The 15,749-nt window shown below is 49.5% G+C and overlaps 2 protein-coding genes across 2 annotated transcripts in view; one reads left to right on the top strand and one right to left on the bottom strand.

Annotated features, from left to right (window-relative positions):
* ARSG (arylsulfatase G) overlaps positions 1-5,953 on the top strand; it is a 50,313-nt gene extending 44,360 nt beyond the window's left edge. Inside the window, exons 5-6 of the mRNA XM_007959896.1 lie at positions 218-308; positions 5,679-5,953. Coding sequence (XP_007958087.1) covers positions 218-308; positions 5,679-5,953 — 366 coding nt within the window. The remainder of the gene's footprint in view (positions 1-217; positions 309-5,678) is intronic.
* Positions 5,954-7,684: 1,731 nt separating this feature from the next.
* Positions 7,685-15,749, bottom strand: part of WIPI1 (WD repeat domain, phosphoinositide interacting 1) — a 39,111-nt gene continuing 31,046 nt past the window's right edge. The window contains exons 9-13 of the mRNA XM_007959696.1: positions 14,049-14,213; positions 12,885-12,992; positions 12,105-12,220; positions 11,119-11,219; positions 7,685-7,732 (exon numbers count right to left, since the gene is read on the bottom strand). Of these exons, the coding sequence (XP_007957887.1) occupies positions 7,685-7,732; positions 11,119-11,219; positions 12,105-12,220; positions 12,885-12,992; positions 14,049-14,213 (538 nt within the window). The remainder of the gene's footprint in view (positions 7,733-11,118; positions 11,220-12,104; positions 12,221-12,884; positions 12,993-14,048; positions 14,214-15,749) is intronic.

Genomic DNA, 15,749 nt, shown 5'->3' with positions numbered 1-15,749 from the left:
GCTCTGATGAATCAATCAACTAGCGAAAGAGCCATTTCACAGGCAGCCCACCCCCAGGCTGCTGGGAGCTGGCTTGTGTGGACACTAGGCCCATGTTGGTCAGTGAGTTTGGCAGGGGGGAATCGTGTGTGTGGTGGGGAGGGCAGACCATCACGCTGCTTCCCAGGGAGTGTCTGGCGTGGCTGTCCTATTAGTAAATCCTGCCATCCTTTCTCAGGTGCTGTTTCACCCCAACAGCGGGGCAGCGGGAGAGTACGGAGCCCTGCAGACGGTGCGCCTGGAGCAGTACAAGGCCTTCTTCATCACTGGTGAGTGCGAGCCCTGCAGCTCTGCCTCCCGCCTGCACTGTGGCCCTGTCCCCTGGAGTCTCTTCCCTCTGAGCCGGTTGGGGCTGGCCTCCCTCTCGGAGTTCTCCGCACCTCTGAAGGTGCAGCTGCAAACCCTAGGCCTGGCAGAGGGCCCAGCACTGGCCCTCTGCGCCCACAAATACGCAAACGAGGTCTTTCTACCATTGAGTGGCGTTTCCAAGCCCGCGCAGAGCTGGTTCAGCACATTTCTCTTGCCCCTCCTGCCATGATACAGGCTTCTTTCCGCTGTCATGCTTGAAGTGCCCCTGTGGCTGAACATTAAATGGGGGCTGAGAGCTGTCTTAAAGTTCAGTTTACTTAACAATAGACTGTTTCCGAAAATAGACTTTAGAGGTGAGGTCTACTTAGCAAACCGACAGAAGTCCCTCTGCTTCTTGGTTCACTCAGGGACCCTTCCATGTGCATTTTAGAAACATGACACTGGGTCAGAGTGACTGTCAGCATCCTCCCATGGCTTCTCGCTGCTGACTGAACTCACTCTTGATCCTGGGTCTTTGGACCTTTCTAGCCTTATTTCTCTAGCAGCCTTGCCCCACCTTCCTTGGCCTCCACGTTAAAACCCCTTTCAGCGTGAAAGGCCCCAAATCAAAGGTCACTTTGCTCATGAAATTTCTTCTCATGTTTCCAGCTGGCTAGGACTTCTCCCTCTTCTGATGGGAGGAAGAATTCTGGTATTTATCACATTCTGCCATACACAGCCATCCCTCGTTTCAGTACACTTCAATTTATTGCCCTCCACAGATGCTGGGTTTTTCACACACTGAAGGCTTGTAGCAGCCCTGCTCGTGCAAATGTGTTGGTGCCATTTTTCAAACAGGATGTGCTCCCTTCTAGGTCACATTTTGGGGATTCTCACAACATTTCAACCTTTTTCATGATGCCATTGGCCGCTTACTAAACCCAAACCCAAATCAAACCACTCACTGCCTTTGAGTCGATTCAGAAGTAGATTGTCCAGTCTTCCTTCCGTGGAGTGGCTGGTGGGTCTGCACTGCCAGCCTTCTGGTTAGCAGTCAAATGCCTTAGGCACTACGCCACCAGAGCTCCTAATTAGAGTATGGTATAGTGTCAAGATAACTTTTCTGTGCACACGTAACATGCTTTACTGTAATACTGGCTTTATTGTGGGGTCTGGAGCCGAACCCGCAATGTCTCCAAGGTCTGTCCGTCTGTTGTTAGATGCCATTTACTTGGCTCTGACTCATGGCGACTCACATGTATCAGTGCATATTTCATTTCCCTGCTAATTTGAAGCTCTTTAAACTCAGAGCTCCTTAAGCTCTTTAATCTTTGTTGTTCTGAAGTGTCTGACATCTTCACCTACTAGGGACCCAAAACTTAATTTTAATGAATGAAAACCACAAATAAAAAACAGAACAAAGTCAGGAATCCAATGTGGATTCTGATTTGCTTCCATTATTTAAAGTAAGAGCTTTTCAAAAAGTTATATAAGAAGGAAAAAAAAATTATTTTCCCTGAGAATAAATCAAGAATCCCAAAGAAAAATGGCATAAGAACACATGCTGTGAGTTCACACCATGAGGAGGTGAAAAATGTCACAGGAATCAATTTCTCCAAAACCTAAAATGCAAACCAGCAAGATATTTATTACGCTTTCAGATGAAGGGTTTCTAGATTAGTGTCCATACATTACATTATCTAAGAGGTATGGGATCTCCAGGTTGTGTTAATTTCAGAAGTGCTAACCCTGCCAGAAGCCCTGGCTGCCACAGGGTTGGGATCATAAATGTTCCTATGAAGTAATAGGACTGTTTAGAATGATCGCAATCAGACAGGAATGAAAATACCCAGGGGAGGGCTGTTCTGCAGAGTCGTGGGACTCCCAGGAGAGTCAGGCTGTAGACGGAGCAGATGAAAATTCCTAACGGCAGGAAGTGGGGGTGTTCTGATTCCTCCCCTCCCACTTTTTAACATTAGCATCTTAATTATTTAAAACTGCTTTTAGATAAGCTAGATGACTTGATAGTAGGCGCTCTGGTGGCACTAGGGTTAAGGCATTGAACTGCTAAACAAAGGTCGGCAGTTTGAACCCAGCAGCTGCTCTGCAGGAGAAAGACTAGGCAGTGTTTCAGTAAAGATGTACAGGCTTGGAAACTCTATGGGGGTTGCTGTGAGTTGGAATCGGCTCGGTGGCAGTGGGTTTATATTAGAGGAAGATGGGTGTTGTTCACGAAGAGGACGTGATTTCATGGTCATAACGGTACCAGTCACACTAGTTGCTGTCGAGTTGATTCCGACTCACAGCGACCCCCCCGTGTGTCAGAGTCGTACTGGGCTCCGTAGGGTTTTCAAGGGCTGATTTTTTCAGAAGGAGATCAGTAGGCCTGTCTTCTGAGGTGCCTCTGGGTGGACTTGACCTGTCAGCCTTTGTGTTAACAGTCTAGTACTTTAATCGTTTGTACCGTTCATGAACTAGGAGTGGCCTTAAAAGAAACTAGACTGTTTTAAGCTAGACTGAATTAAGGTACCTTATTGTTTTTCCTTTTTAAAATAACTCAGAGAATACTTTACACACAGTGAAATGCACAGATCTAAAACATACAATTTGATGAATTTTTGTAAGTGTACATACCTATACTCTTAATGTTGTGAATTACATTGATGATTTTCAAATGTTAAACCAGCTTTGCATTCCTGGATAAACCCCACTTAGGCATGGCATATTATTCTTTTTCTACATTGCTGGATTTGATTTGCTTAGATTTTGTTTGAAATTTTTGCATCAATGTCCATGATATACTGTGTCTGTAATTTTCCTTTCTTGTAATGTCTGTGTCAGGATTTGGATCCGAGCTTTGCTGACCTCATAAAACAAGTTGGGAAGTGTTCTCCTCTCTTCTGTTTTCTACAACAGTTTGTGTATGATTGGTATTCTTTTTTTCTTAAATGTTTGATTGAATTTTCACCAGTGAAACTACATGGCCTGGAGATGTACTGATGGGACAGTTTTTTATTACAAATCTAATTCCTTTAATAGGTGTGGGCATTTCAGGTTTTCTGTTTTTTTCTTATAGTAGCTTTAATAAGTTGTGTTTTTAAAGAATTTGTCCATTTCATCTGAGTATTCATCAAATTACTGGCATAAAATTGTTCTGTTTCCTCATTATCCATCCCTTTAATTAATCTTTTCAAAGAATCAACTTTTGACTTTTTTTATGTCATTATTTTCTGCTTTTATTTCTATTATATCTTCCTTTATTTTCTTTGGGTTTCATATACCCTCTTTTTTTCTAGCTTTCTAAGGCAGAAATTTAGACAATTGCATTTAAACCTGTATTTCTAATATAAGCATTTATAGCTAAAACTTCCTTTTTAAGCACTGCTTTATCTGTATGTCAGAAATTCTGATGTTCTATTTCCATTGTCATTCATTTGGAAATATTTTTAAATTTCTGTTCTAATTTCTTCCTTGACCCATAGGTTATTTGGAAATGTGTTGTTTCATTTCTGAATTTTGGGGCCTCTCTTATTTTTGTAATTTTTAATTTAATTTTGTTGGAGTGTCTCCTAAATGCATTCAGTGATTTCCATTCTGTATTTGACATTTTAGTTCTAGAATTTCCAGTTGGTTCTTTTTTATAGTTTCCACATCTCTGCTGAGATTCCATATCTGTTCACTTATTGTGACCTGTTTTCGTCTAAGTCCTTGAACATATTTGTGGTAGCTTCTGCAGGTTCTTATCTCCTAATTCCAACATCTGGACCTTCCAAGTCAGTTTCTTTCTTGACATGGGTCACATTTTCCCGTTTCTTTGCACGTGTAGTAGCTTGTGTGTGTGCATGCATGCGTGTGTGTTTTAATTGTAAGCTGGACATTGTAGACGATACATTGTGGAGATTCTGGTTTCTGTTCTCTCACTCTGAAGAACATTGCTTTTTAGTTAAATTACTAGTTGATTCCCATGAACTTGTGGAGACTTGGTCTTGTAGTTTGTGAGGACTCACCTCTTTCAGATTGTGCCCTTGGGTAAATCCCACAGTCCTGGGACTCATCTTTCCTTGTAACATGGACCCTCTGGGGCTTCAGTGGAAAGTCTGAAGTGTGTACTAATAAGCCTGTCGGTTTAATGGGACTCATACTCTGAACTCTACTCTTCTGTAGAAGAGTTTCAGCCTCCGTTTCAGCCTCCCTGCTGCGGCTTTCTGATGCTCCGTGGGGTCTCCCTTGAGTGCACACAGTTCCGGCGTCAGTCAACAATTTGAAGGGCGTTTGTACACAGATTTGAGGGCTTCACCTCTATGTCTCCCTTCTTTCCAAGATTGCTCTCAATTTTTATCAACTGTGGTAGCCCTGAACTCTGTCCTCTGATACCTGAAGCAGAAGAGACCACAGTTCTCTGCTTGCATGCTGGACAGACTGGGCAGTGTACCAAGGGAAGCACCTTTTAAATTAAAGGTTTTTGTTCAAGGGTCAAATTCCTTCCAATTTTGGCATGGCTAGGAAACCCAAGGAGGGATCGCTGAGTTTAGAGTGACTCGGTGGCTGTTAGTTTAGTTTAGTTTTTTTTTTTTTTTTTAGGTTATTTTCTAGACATGAAGGAATTCCATATTTGAGGGCTACCCTTGGCTAAAGGAGCCATGGTGGCAGAAAGTTAAGCACTTGGCTGCTAACTGAAGGGTTGATGGTTGGAACCCAGTCAGAGGCTCCACGGGAGAAAGACCTGGTGATCTGTTCCGACAAAGATTACAGCCTAGAAAACTCTACAGGGCAGTTCTGCTCTGTTATTTGGGGTTGCTAAGAGTCGTAGTTGACTCAATAGCACAAAACAGCATCCTTTGCCTTAATTCCTCTTATTTATTCAGTTATATTCATTTCTATCAGACATCTTATACTTTTTATATGGAAAAGACAAAAAAAAAAAAGTCATCTGTATCATTAAGAGCCAAGGATGTGGCTATCACTCCAAACCTTGTTGTCGTCATTCTTCTTCTGGGGCTTCGAGGTGCTAATTCACACAAGACTCTCATCCTCAAACCCAATGTGAGATTACTCACTTGCCTTCTAGTGTAATTTACCAGGCTGAATTCTTTTCAGTAAAAAGTAAAATTTCCAAAAAATCAAATTTCCTTCCAAAGGACAGAGATTAAAGATACTTGAATGAACATTCTACTGGCTCTGAAGGCAAGTTCCAAGAAGTTCCAGAATCATTTTGGACCACAGGCACATCTCATTTCCCCAAGTAATGTCTGTGGCGAGGAGAGCAGCCCCTCAGATATTCAGGCCTGGCTGGGTGATGCAATTGGCAGCAGCCCCGGCTCCGCTCGTCACCACTTGTCTTCGTCTCTCAGGTGGGGCGAGAGCCTGTGATGGGAGCGTTGGACCCGAGCAGCGTCACGAGCGTCCGCTTGTTTTTAACCTCGAAGGTGATGCTGCGGAAGGTGTGCCTCTAGAGGAAGGTGGTACCGAATACCAGACCGTCCTGCCCGAGGTCAGAAGCGTTCTTGCAGATGTCCTTCAGGACATTTCTGATGACAACGTCTCCAGAGCAGATTACACACAGGATCCTTCAGTAACTCCCTGCTGTAATCCCTACCAAACTGCCTGCCGCTGCCCAAGCGTGTAACCCAAGGTTTTTCATGAGCAGGGACGTCGGGACGGTGGACGGACCAGCTCACTTCTACGCTTCAGTCTTCCCTTCTGTACAGTTACACCAGCCTCTGTCGGTTTGCCCCACTGTGGTGGCTTGTGTGTAGTTCTGAGGCTGGAAGCTATGGCACCGGTATTTCAAATCCCTGCAGGGTCACCTGTGGTGGACAGGTTTCAGCAGAGCTTCCAGACTCAGACAGACGAGGACGAAAGGTCTGGTGATCTACTTCTGAAAAGTAGCCAACCCCATGGATCACCGCAGAATATTGTCCACCGTGGAGCAGGAAGGCAGCACAGGTCCGGACGGCATCTGGGACAGCCGTGACAGCCAGATTCCAATCCTGACTCCGTGGCAACCAACAGCAGCTACATATGGTTTAACAACATGTCTCAGAATCTTGTTTGGAAGCCACCCTTTGCGTACTACGTTGTCCCTTCTCCATGCCAACTGTGCCCCGAGCCGGCTGGACACCAGCTGAACCGAGCTGGCCTGGAGCAGTCAGAATGAGCATTGGAAAGCACAGCGGCTCTGGAGTCAGACTCCTGTTCAAACCCCAGCCTTTGAACTTGGGCAGGTCAACCTCTCAGAGTTTTAGTTTCATTAGTAACTACCTTGCAAGCTGATGTTGAGAGTTAAATCAGGCAGGGAACGGACATGCCTGGCACGTTACCTGGCACAGACAGGTCGGCCCTCAATCCATTTTAGCGTCCTTGTTAGGGCCCCAGTTTCACCGGCCTTTTCAGCACTTACTTATCCTAAGTGGTGTCTAGGACCATGTGTCTCCATTGTTAGTATGTCCATAGATCACCTGGGTGTCCTGCATGTCTAGCACGCTGCTGGGAGGGAGGGATGGAAAGGATGCTTCGAGTAGCAGTGATCCAGACAGACAAAGTTGGATTTGTTTCTAGAGTTCTGTCCAATAATGGTGCTGGAAGACGAGCCTCCTAGGTTGGAAGGCACTCAGAACGCAGTGGCTGTAGCAATGGCCTTGAACATAACAGTGATCATGAAGTGGAGCAGGACGGGCCGCTTCCTTCTGCTGGAGGTCAGGAAGGTCGCCACGAGTCAGGGCAAACTGGGCGGCAGTGAACGGCAAGGAAAGCAGTTTCTGGGCATCAGAGAAAAGGTCACTGACCAGTCCACGCCCTCCCCCCTTTGAAAGGCCAGATGACTGTACTTTAGAAGTTTGTCTCCCTCTTCAGCCTTCAAAAGAATAAAAGAAAAATTCTTGAAAACTCAAAAATGCATTGCCATAATTTTATTATTAGTGTCCTACACGGGACTTAAAGGTAATACATGATTTATTCCAATCACTGCAAAAATACTTTGCCTGATTAAAATAGTCTCTTTTTATATACGTATGTAAGGTACAAGAAATACAATTCAAAGAGATTTTCCTATAAATATATTTTTACACGGCATACATTTAAAAAGGATGCCCTTTTTAATATAAAATTCTGGCTACATACTACTGATACTGTTAGCTTAGCATTTACACTACGGTTTGAACACATTTTAAAGAGCACACGTGCACAGTCTACCATGCCCGCTGGCCACCAGGGCCGAGGAGCGTTTGGTGAGCTTCACCGTGTCCTGCGGTCGGGCAGCGGTGCCACCTTTCTGCTCACACACTGCATGCCATTCTTCCACCTTGCCTTCTCCAAAACCACCTGACAGGGATGTCCTGATTCCTGCGTGTGCGGCTCATCATGACTGCTTCGTTTTGCCCTTCTGACTTCCACGGCACAAGATTATCTACCAAAATCAAAACAGAACGGCCTTACTCTTTCCGGGAAGAGGCTGTCAGAAAGGCTGTGTTACCAACAGATCTGACCACGGAGGGTCAGCAGGAAGAGGCAGGGCACCACGTGGCATGGCTTGTCCGTCTGTCCAGACAGACCACACTCACGGCTACAGAAAATCTATTAGGTGTAGGCTAGTATGGCATGGTTTCAGAAAATACTGACTATGGAGAAAATGTGTGGTTGTCTTTATATGTATGTGCGGTTTTGGGAAAAGGCTCATCTTAGTGTAAACACAGACTGCTAACTCGTTTTTAATAAAATCAGTAAACACCCTTGGTCCCAGCCCCCTTACTGTGGGTCGTAAGATTTAGATGATGCTCAGAAAACACGCAGACTTGTAAGGAAAGGCTGTTCCTGAAACAGAAGCTGCTCCCCTCCTGGAGATGGCCTCTTTCTAAAGTACCAGAAATGATCCATTCTCTTTGCTTTCCTTGTTCTTGCAGCAAAGTATGTCCCAAGGAGCTAAGAGTGATCATATGCAGGGAAGGGTCTGTGTTTTAAAAAGCTGGCTCATGGTAACCCAAGGCACCCTGGTGACACAGTGGTTAAAGCGCTTGGCCGCCAACCCAAAGGTCGGTGCTTTGAACCCACCAGCCACTCTGTGGGAGAAAAGACCTGGTGGTCTGCTCCCAGAAAGATGACAGCCTTAGAAACCCACTGGGGCAGTTCTGTCCTGTCCTGTAGGGTCGCTGTGAGTCACAGTTGACTTGATGGCACACGACAACAACAGGATAACCCGTGTTCTAAAGGCAAAGGCCCTGGTAGGATTCGTTGTATCTAAGCCCTGATGCGGATTATCCAGGAAGCCTGTGTTCGTATCTGCAAGTGATTTCAACCAAGCTGGGACTCCAGATTCCTTTAGCAGTCCTAGACATTTTTGAAGAGGGTGAGTAATCCTACACTAGTATTTGCAATAGGTGTGAATGCAGAATAAGGACACAAGTTTTTTTGCATCTCAAGGGGATGAGCTGAGAAGCTTGCCCTTCGGGGGGGGGAGCACTGCCTCTCTCCTCACCACCGATGCTATGGCTGGGAGGCAGGGCTGTGGCCTCTGGTCCTTTTGATGACCTCCACACACCAGCAGGGAGCTCTGGTGGCGTAGTACCTAAGGCACTTGACTGCTAACCAGAAGGCTGGCGGTTCAAACCCACCAGCCACTCCTCGGAAAGAAGGTTGGGCAATCTACTTCCATAGTGATACCGCCTCAGAAACCCAAGGAGGGGTCGCTATGAGTCAGGTCTGACTTGAGAGCATGTAACAACAACAATACACCAGCACCCAGCTCCACTCGTAGGGGCTGCCCAATGCTTGCTAATGTCTAGCGATCTTTCTGGAGTCCCTTGCTGGTCACCAGAAGGCTGGAGTTTCAAACCCACCCAGAGGCACTCGAAAAAAGGCCTGGCAGTCTGATTCTGAAAAGTGGAAGTCTTGAAAACTTGTGGCATGCAGCTCTCCCCTGCACACGTGGGCACCCCGTGAGTCGGAATCAACTCAGCGACAACTTTCAAAGCACATTCTAGGGACCCTGGTCCAGTGACCAGCAACCTGGCTGGCAGGAAGTAGTCTTCGTGTAAAACTAAAAATCCCTGAAGCAGCTTAGATCACCGTGCTCTCACTCAGTGCTCGAGAGGGAGCTAGGACCCGACGCCCATGCGGCTTCCTAGCCGTGTATCCACCTGCCAACAGGTGGCGGGAAAATGATTGGCACTAGTTTTTCAGCATAACAACAACAACAACAACAGTTCTTCAGCCTCTCTAGTTTCTTTTCCCCAGAACAAATGGTTTCCACAAGATGCCGATTCTTTCCATACAGGTTTTCTTTGGCGAGAATTCACTTTGTAAACACAGTATCCAAAGTGCCCTCATTCTGCAAATGTGAGCGTGTGTGAGGTTCGCTCGGATGGCAATTAAAACTGGAAGGGATCACTGCCACGCTTTAGAGCGGCCCCAGAGTTTCACGGAACCTGCTGAAGGGGACCTGACGGGCGTGGGGGGCACCAAGCCACAGCGCTGTGGGCTGGTCGCATTCCTCCCCACGGCTCTGACTTAGGGAGCCTGGGATCTTGGACGATGCCCCTTCAGCAAATAAGCACCAACTTCCAGGAACTTGGAGGTGCTCTTCATGGATCATTTGGGACTTAAGAACCCAAAGGTGATACTGGCTTATAGTTGGCAACAAGCCAACAGCCGTTGCGTTTGTCATGCACATTTTAAGTGCCACTGCTCCCCACCACTGAAAAATCAACTTCACTTGTTGGCAATGTATCTGGCAACCTGCCTAGGAAAAGCCAGCAATTAAAATCTCAGCCCCAAATGAAGCAGGGAAAACACAGCTCCCGCACCCCGTCACGCACAAACGCTGGGCTGGGGAAGGAGAGGGTCTCACCTAGTGCTTTTAGCCAAATATGCTTACTAAGTCGCCCCAAGGGCCTGTGGGAGAAAGAGGCAGGCCAAGCTCCAACCTTTTGCAAACGGAATCTCAACAACACAAAATAAAGACCGGGAGAGAACACCGCCTAGCAGGCCCTGAGGCAGCTGCTCCTCCCCGGCCCTGGAGGCTCGGCTCAGGGGCTCCACTCCCTACAAGGTGCAGGCCGACTGCAGGGCTTGTTCTCCAGGGGAGCTCACACAGGGACCTACACGTTGTTTCCAATGGGAGCCTGACGCATCAGAAGCTAAGGCGGCCTGGCTGCTGGCAGTCTCAGCCGCTGGAAGAAGCCAACCCGGAGCCCCCCAGGCCAGAACTGCTGGGGCAGGATGCTGGTGCGCAGCCTAAGTGCCCAGGAGAGCTCAGACACGTGGCCCCATGTGACCGTGAATGAGTGCTGCCGGCGCCTGCTGGACAGTCCTGCCCGAGAGCGGCTGGGAAGGGCAAGGCTGGGCGCACCTGGGGGGCAGCAGCTGGGCTCAGCGACCTGCGCACCCGGCCCAGCCCCGTGAAGCCTCACCTGCACCCGGAGGCAGCGTTCCACAAACGCACCCCGAGGAACCTCAGGAAAGAGGCCCGTTACCCAGGCCTGCGTCCCTAGGGTGGGCACAGTGCGTTACAGGAGCCAAAGTAAAGATTTCAGGCCTCAGGGTGTGAGAGGCCGACCCAGGGCTCCCTGAATTAGCACACGGTTATCCTAATGCTGTCGGGGTTTAGCATGATGCCTCATGGCTCGTCTGCAGGGTCTGAAGCACACAGGACGATCGCCCTCCTCTGGCTTTCTCAGTATTAGTGAAGAGGACTAGTCGTTATAGTTATAGACTGCCTAACAGGGAAAGCGACTTCGCCTCTCATGTGAGGGGACGCGTGCAGCCCGAGCTGCTCTTTTAAGAATTCCTAATGCTCACAGGGGGGAATTCATTCTCATCATCAAGACACACAGGTCCCGTCGCAAACTCGTGTTCAGGGATGACCTCTCCGCGGAGCGCCCCGCCGTCCTCAGAGTAACCTGGAACCAAGAACGAGAGAGGCCAGAAATGAAAGAAGGCATGCGTCCGCTCTTAGACATAACCCGGAGTGGGACATCAGAAACGAGGAGAATCAGAGACAGCCGGGAGGCCGTCACTGACTGTGAACTGTAGTGAATGGCCTTTGATGAGTCGAAATCCACCACCATTTGTGGCCCCAGAGCCTCTGAGTGGTGGGCAGGTGGGTCTCACACATCCTTCCACCCCAGATGCCTACAATTTTACACCTCTTTGGAATTCTCATGGAGTCAGTGGGGAAAGCTACTTGTTACAGGGATGATCACCTGGTGCTATGCCTGCCATCTTTAAGGACCCCAGTGTAAAGACTATTACTGTGGCTGTGGCTCCCTGAGTGGCACACATGGTTGGTGATCAACCACTAAGTACAGGGTTGGCGGTTTGACTCCCCCCAGTGCTGTTTGGAAGAAAGGCCTGGTGGTCTGTCTCCATAAGATGATGGGCACTGAAAACCCTACAGAGTGAAGTTCTATTCTGAAACACATGGGGTCACCAGGAGTTAGGATTGACTCGACAGCAAACCAAATCCAAACCTGCTGCCACTGAGTCACTTCTGACTCCTAGTGACCCTACAGGGCAGAGTAGAACTGCTCCATAGGGTTTCTAGGGTTATAATCTTTATGGAAACAGACTGCTTCATCTTTGTCCTGCAGAATAACTGGTAGGGTCAAGCCACTGACCTTTTGGTTAGCATCTGAGCGCTTTAACAACTGTGCCCACCACTAGGGCTCCCAACACGATAGCAACCGTTTTATTTTTTTGGACGCTGGTCTCAATTGTGTGGAAACAGCTCATCAAGGAGGCTGCTTCCTCCTGACGAAGGGCCTGTGGGCCCGGCACCCACTCACCTGGTGCTGTGGAGGTGGATGTGCTGGGTCTGGCTACAGTTGCTGCGTAAGACTGAGGTAATGAAGGTCGGAGGCCATTTTCTTTATTCTCGTCTGTTGTTCCTGAGCCCAGTAAACTAATTGCAGCAGTGGGGGGAGGGAGAAAGAAATCGTCATGACACATCCAGGACACCTCCCAGAGAACGTGCGTGGGGAAGCCCCTGCCTGGCTGCTCGAGTTTACATGAAGAGACCCGTCAGGACGCAGCTAGCTGACCTGCAGTTACCTGGGGGCAAACACTCAGCTGCTGTATCACCCAGTCTTCTTTAATACACAGAGATTGGTCCTCAGCTACTCTGGTGCCCCCAGCAAGGGCACTGAGACACGCTAATGAGGAGGGTCCTGTTGGGGGGGGGCGGCGGGTGGGCATTGTGTGGTGCCTTGTCCACAGCAGACGCGGTCACCCTGCACTTCGTCGCGGAAGTCGTGAGCACTTTTTGGTTCCATTCAGTAAACCTCTCGAGCACCCACAGTGCACTAGGACTGTACCAGGAGCCAAGCCGCACGGGAAGATGTGACACTGTTACTCATCGTGGCACTTCTCCAGAAGAGCAGGGTGTGCAGAGGGCACCTGAGGTGGGCCCACTGCAAAGCCAACGCCTACTAGCAGCCTACCACCCAGACACTGAGGACAAAGAAATAAAGAGCAAGAGCACTGAACTTGTCATTGTTCTCAGTGAAGAGACCACTCTGCAAATCCAGCTCTTAAGAGGCTGTCGTTCTGAAAGCTAGTATCTTCACCTGTGGGTCTTGATTAAGACGCATTCCCCACCGTCCTGAGGGTCGAGATTGTAGATGTAAAGGCATCCGTCGGACGAGGCAACCAACAGCCGTGGCAATTTTTGGATCCTAAGAACCAAGCAAAACATGAACGGTAGTTATGGCAGAGACAGATGAGCCGTCTCTGGGTTTCGGATTGTGTTCTGCCATAGAATCTACCTTAAGGATCACTTCTGGCCTTGAGCCTATGGCATTGTATGTGCACACTATTGTTGTTGTTGTTATGTGCCATCGAGTCAGACCCGACTCATAGCGACCCCTCCTGGGGTTTCCGAGGCAGCATCACTACGGAAGAAGATTGTCCCATCTTCCTTCCGAGGAGTGGCTGGTGGGTTTGAACCGCCAGCCTTCTGGTTAGCAGTCAAGTGCCTTAGGTACTAAGCTACCAGAGCTCCCGTGCACACTATTAGTCACTGAAAAGTTTAGTCACTAAGGAGATGCCATCATGTCCTCCGGAGTCCTTGGGGGTGCAGATGGCTAGTGTGCTCAGCTGCTAATCAGAGGCCAGAGGCTCAGTGTCGCCCAGAGGCACTCAGAAGAATGTCCTGGCGACCTGCTTGTGCACACCAGGCACCGAAGGGCCCAGAGAGCGCGGTTCTGCTCCGACCCACGGCAGCCGCTCGGGGGCGGCTCGTCTGCTTACCCAGCTAAGAAACCTTTCTGCCTCTCCAGTGACAGAAAGGGCAAGAAGACAAATGAAGCTCGTGTCTTTGCTGGGTTAGTTTCATTAAATTTTTTTAATGTTTGATAAAACATCCATTAACCCCACAGATATCTGAACCTAGACAATGGAACTAGAGACTGTTTCCCCCAATTATGTAAAAACAGGATTCAGAGTAAGACAGGGGTGTCCACACTCTCCACTTCTAATCAACACGGTACTGCAGGTTCTAGACCACAGCATCTTAGCCAAAGTCCCCTGCCCGGCCTCCCCTGCCCCTGAGAACACATGTTAAATGAGGCAGGAGGAGCTGCTGCATGGAGACTGCGGGTCGCAGGGCTTTGATTCTGTTCAAAACAGAATTGGCCCTTGCTCGGCTTCTTCTCTTTTTCACTGGGATTCTGTGCTTTGGGAAAATACTTATCAAAGAGCACACCTGTCAGAGAGGGCAGTGCTGTACGTACGTGGCCAGGGCACAGATGTTCCTCTGCCCGGAGAAGCTCAGACGCCCGGTGGCGAAAGCCCTGTCCTGATTCATCATGTCTGACACTTGGGTGGGGAGGTAGTTGGTAGCAGCCATGAACACCTTTCCCATGTAGCCGCTCCAGGTTGCTGGCTCTTCTGGGCGGCTGGGGGACAACGAACAGGTGATGCTGGCACCGTGCAGCTGGCACCGCAGGTCCCCACATGTCCCAGATGCCATTAGCTGCATTCACCACAATGGGAAGAAACTGTGCCTTAGCACAATGTTCTGCCCACCTGGAACTACTGGGGACACAGGGTTCTGGCCAACCACGGAACAGCAGCGAGGGCTCATGTGTCCTGCAGGAGAGCCATTCCAGAGCTGCTGAAAGGCACCCCCTGCTACTGCTCTCCTCCATTAACCAGGGTGGAGCTGTAATTAGTCAGAGCGCCAGGGCTCCCAAAGAGGCCTGGGGCAGCGGGTGCTGGGGCCGACAGCTGGGCTCTGTAAAGGAAGCTGAGCCTGGCTCTGCTCTGGGTCCCCGCAGGACACAGTGATCTCCATCTTAGGACTCCGGAGCCAGAAGTGGGAGGTCAGCCTCCAGAGACAATGCTTGGGGCTGAAGTTAATCACAGCCTGCAGCCACCAAGTACCCCGTAGTGCTCAACGGTGGAAACAATTCACAGGGACCTGGTTTGTCCCCCGCAGTCATCAATGTTCCTCCCAGGGTCCCTGCCAAAGTGGGCACGGCCCTGCTGGGGAGGGACATGAGGATGGACTAGTCTCTGCACTGATCTTGGCGGGCAGTGCACGGAGGGCCAGGGCTGCTGGGCCCACTGCCTGAATCCCCTCTGAGACCTCCCTGGGCCTCCATGTCCTTGACTGAAAGTGCCTGGGACCCATCTAGGCGTGTTCCTCAGTTACTCTGATCCTAAGCATCGTGGAACTTCCTGGGACACCTGCCTTGGAGCTGTGTGCTGAGGACCAGGCTTTACAAAGGAGGGTGAGCCCCAGATCCTGATTCAGAGTGGAGGCAGAGTAGGTGGGCATCAGTCAAGGCAGTGCTGCTCCAGGACCACTGAGCAGGGAGAAGTGAGGGACTGATGATGTCCCTGGACTTCTCAGGGCCCGTGTGTCTCCTTGTCATGGGATCGCTGTTGCCGACCTGACAGGGCAGCTGTGAGAATTAAGGGGGGTAACGTATGGAGGGGGCTCAGCACTGTGGCTGGCAAGCAGCAAAGGCCACTTTCTAAGATGGAATGGCTGCAGAGGCTCTGGGGGTGGTGGTCACTGGCCTGAGCTCTGTAGGAAGGCCTGATTCAGAGCCAGGGGGAGAGGGGCCAGCTCAGATGTAAGGGCAGGTGAAAGGCTTCTTCAGGAGCCACGAAGCAGCCCCCCTGCCTGGGGCGGACACATCTGGGAGACCGCAGCAGATCAGGTGCCCCTCGGCCCGAAGGAAGGTCCTGAAAGCCAGGCTGGGGGGGCTGGGACTTCATTCCCAAGGCAAAGCAGGGGAGGAGGATTAATCCAGCAAGAAGATTTAGGATGATCTGGCAAAAAAGACTACAAGGAGTGAAACCATCAGAAGGCTCATAAAACAGACCAGACGAGAGATGCTGAGGACTTGGCTAAGGCTGACGGCGAGAGGAACAGGAAATAGGTGCCATATCACCAAGGACCTGTGGGCACACCCTGTATGGCT

This window comes from Orycteropus afer, unplaced genomic scaffold (assembly GCF_000298275.1).
Source record: "Orycteropus afer afer isolate SDZICR_OR568_19922 unplaced genomic scaffold, OryAfe1.0 scaffold00018, whole genome shotgun sequence".
In the NCBI taxonomy this organism is placed as follows: Eukaryota; Metazoa; Chordata; class Mammalia; order Tubulidentata; family Orycteropodidae; genus Orycteropus; species Orycteropus afer.
The sequence above is the reverse complement of the archived record's forward strand: the minus strand, read 5'-3'. Positions and strand labels throughout refer to the sequence as shown.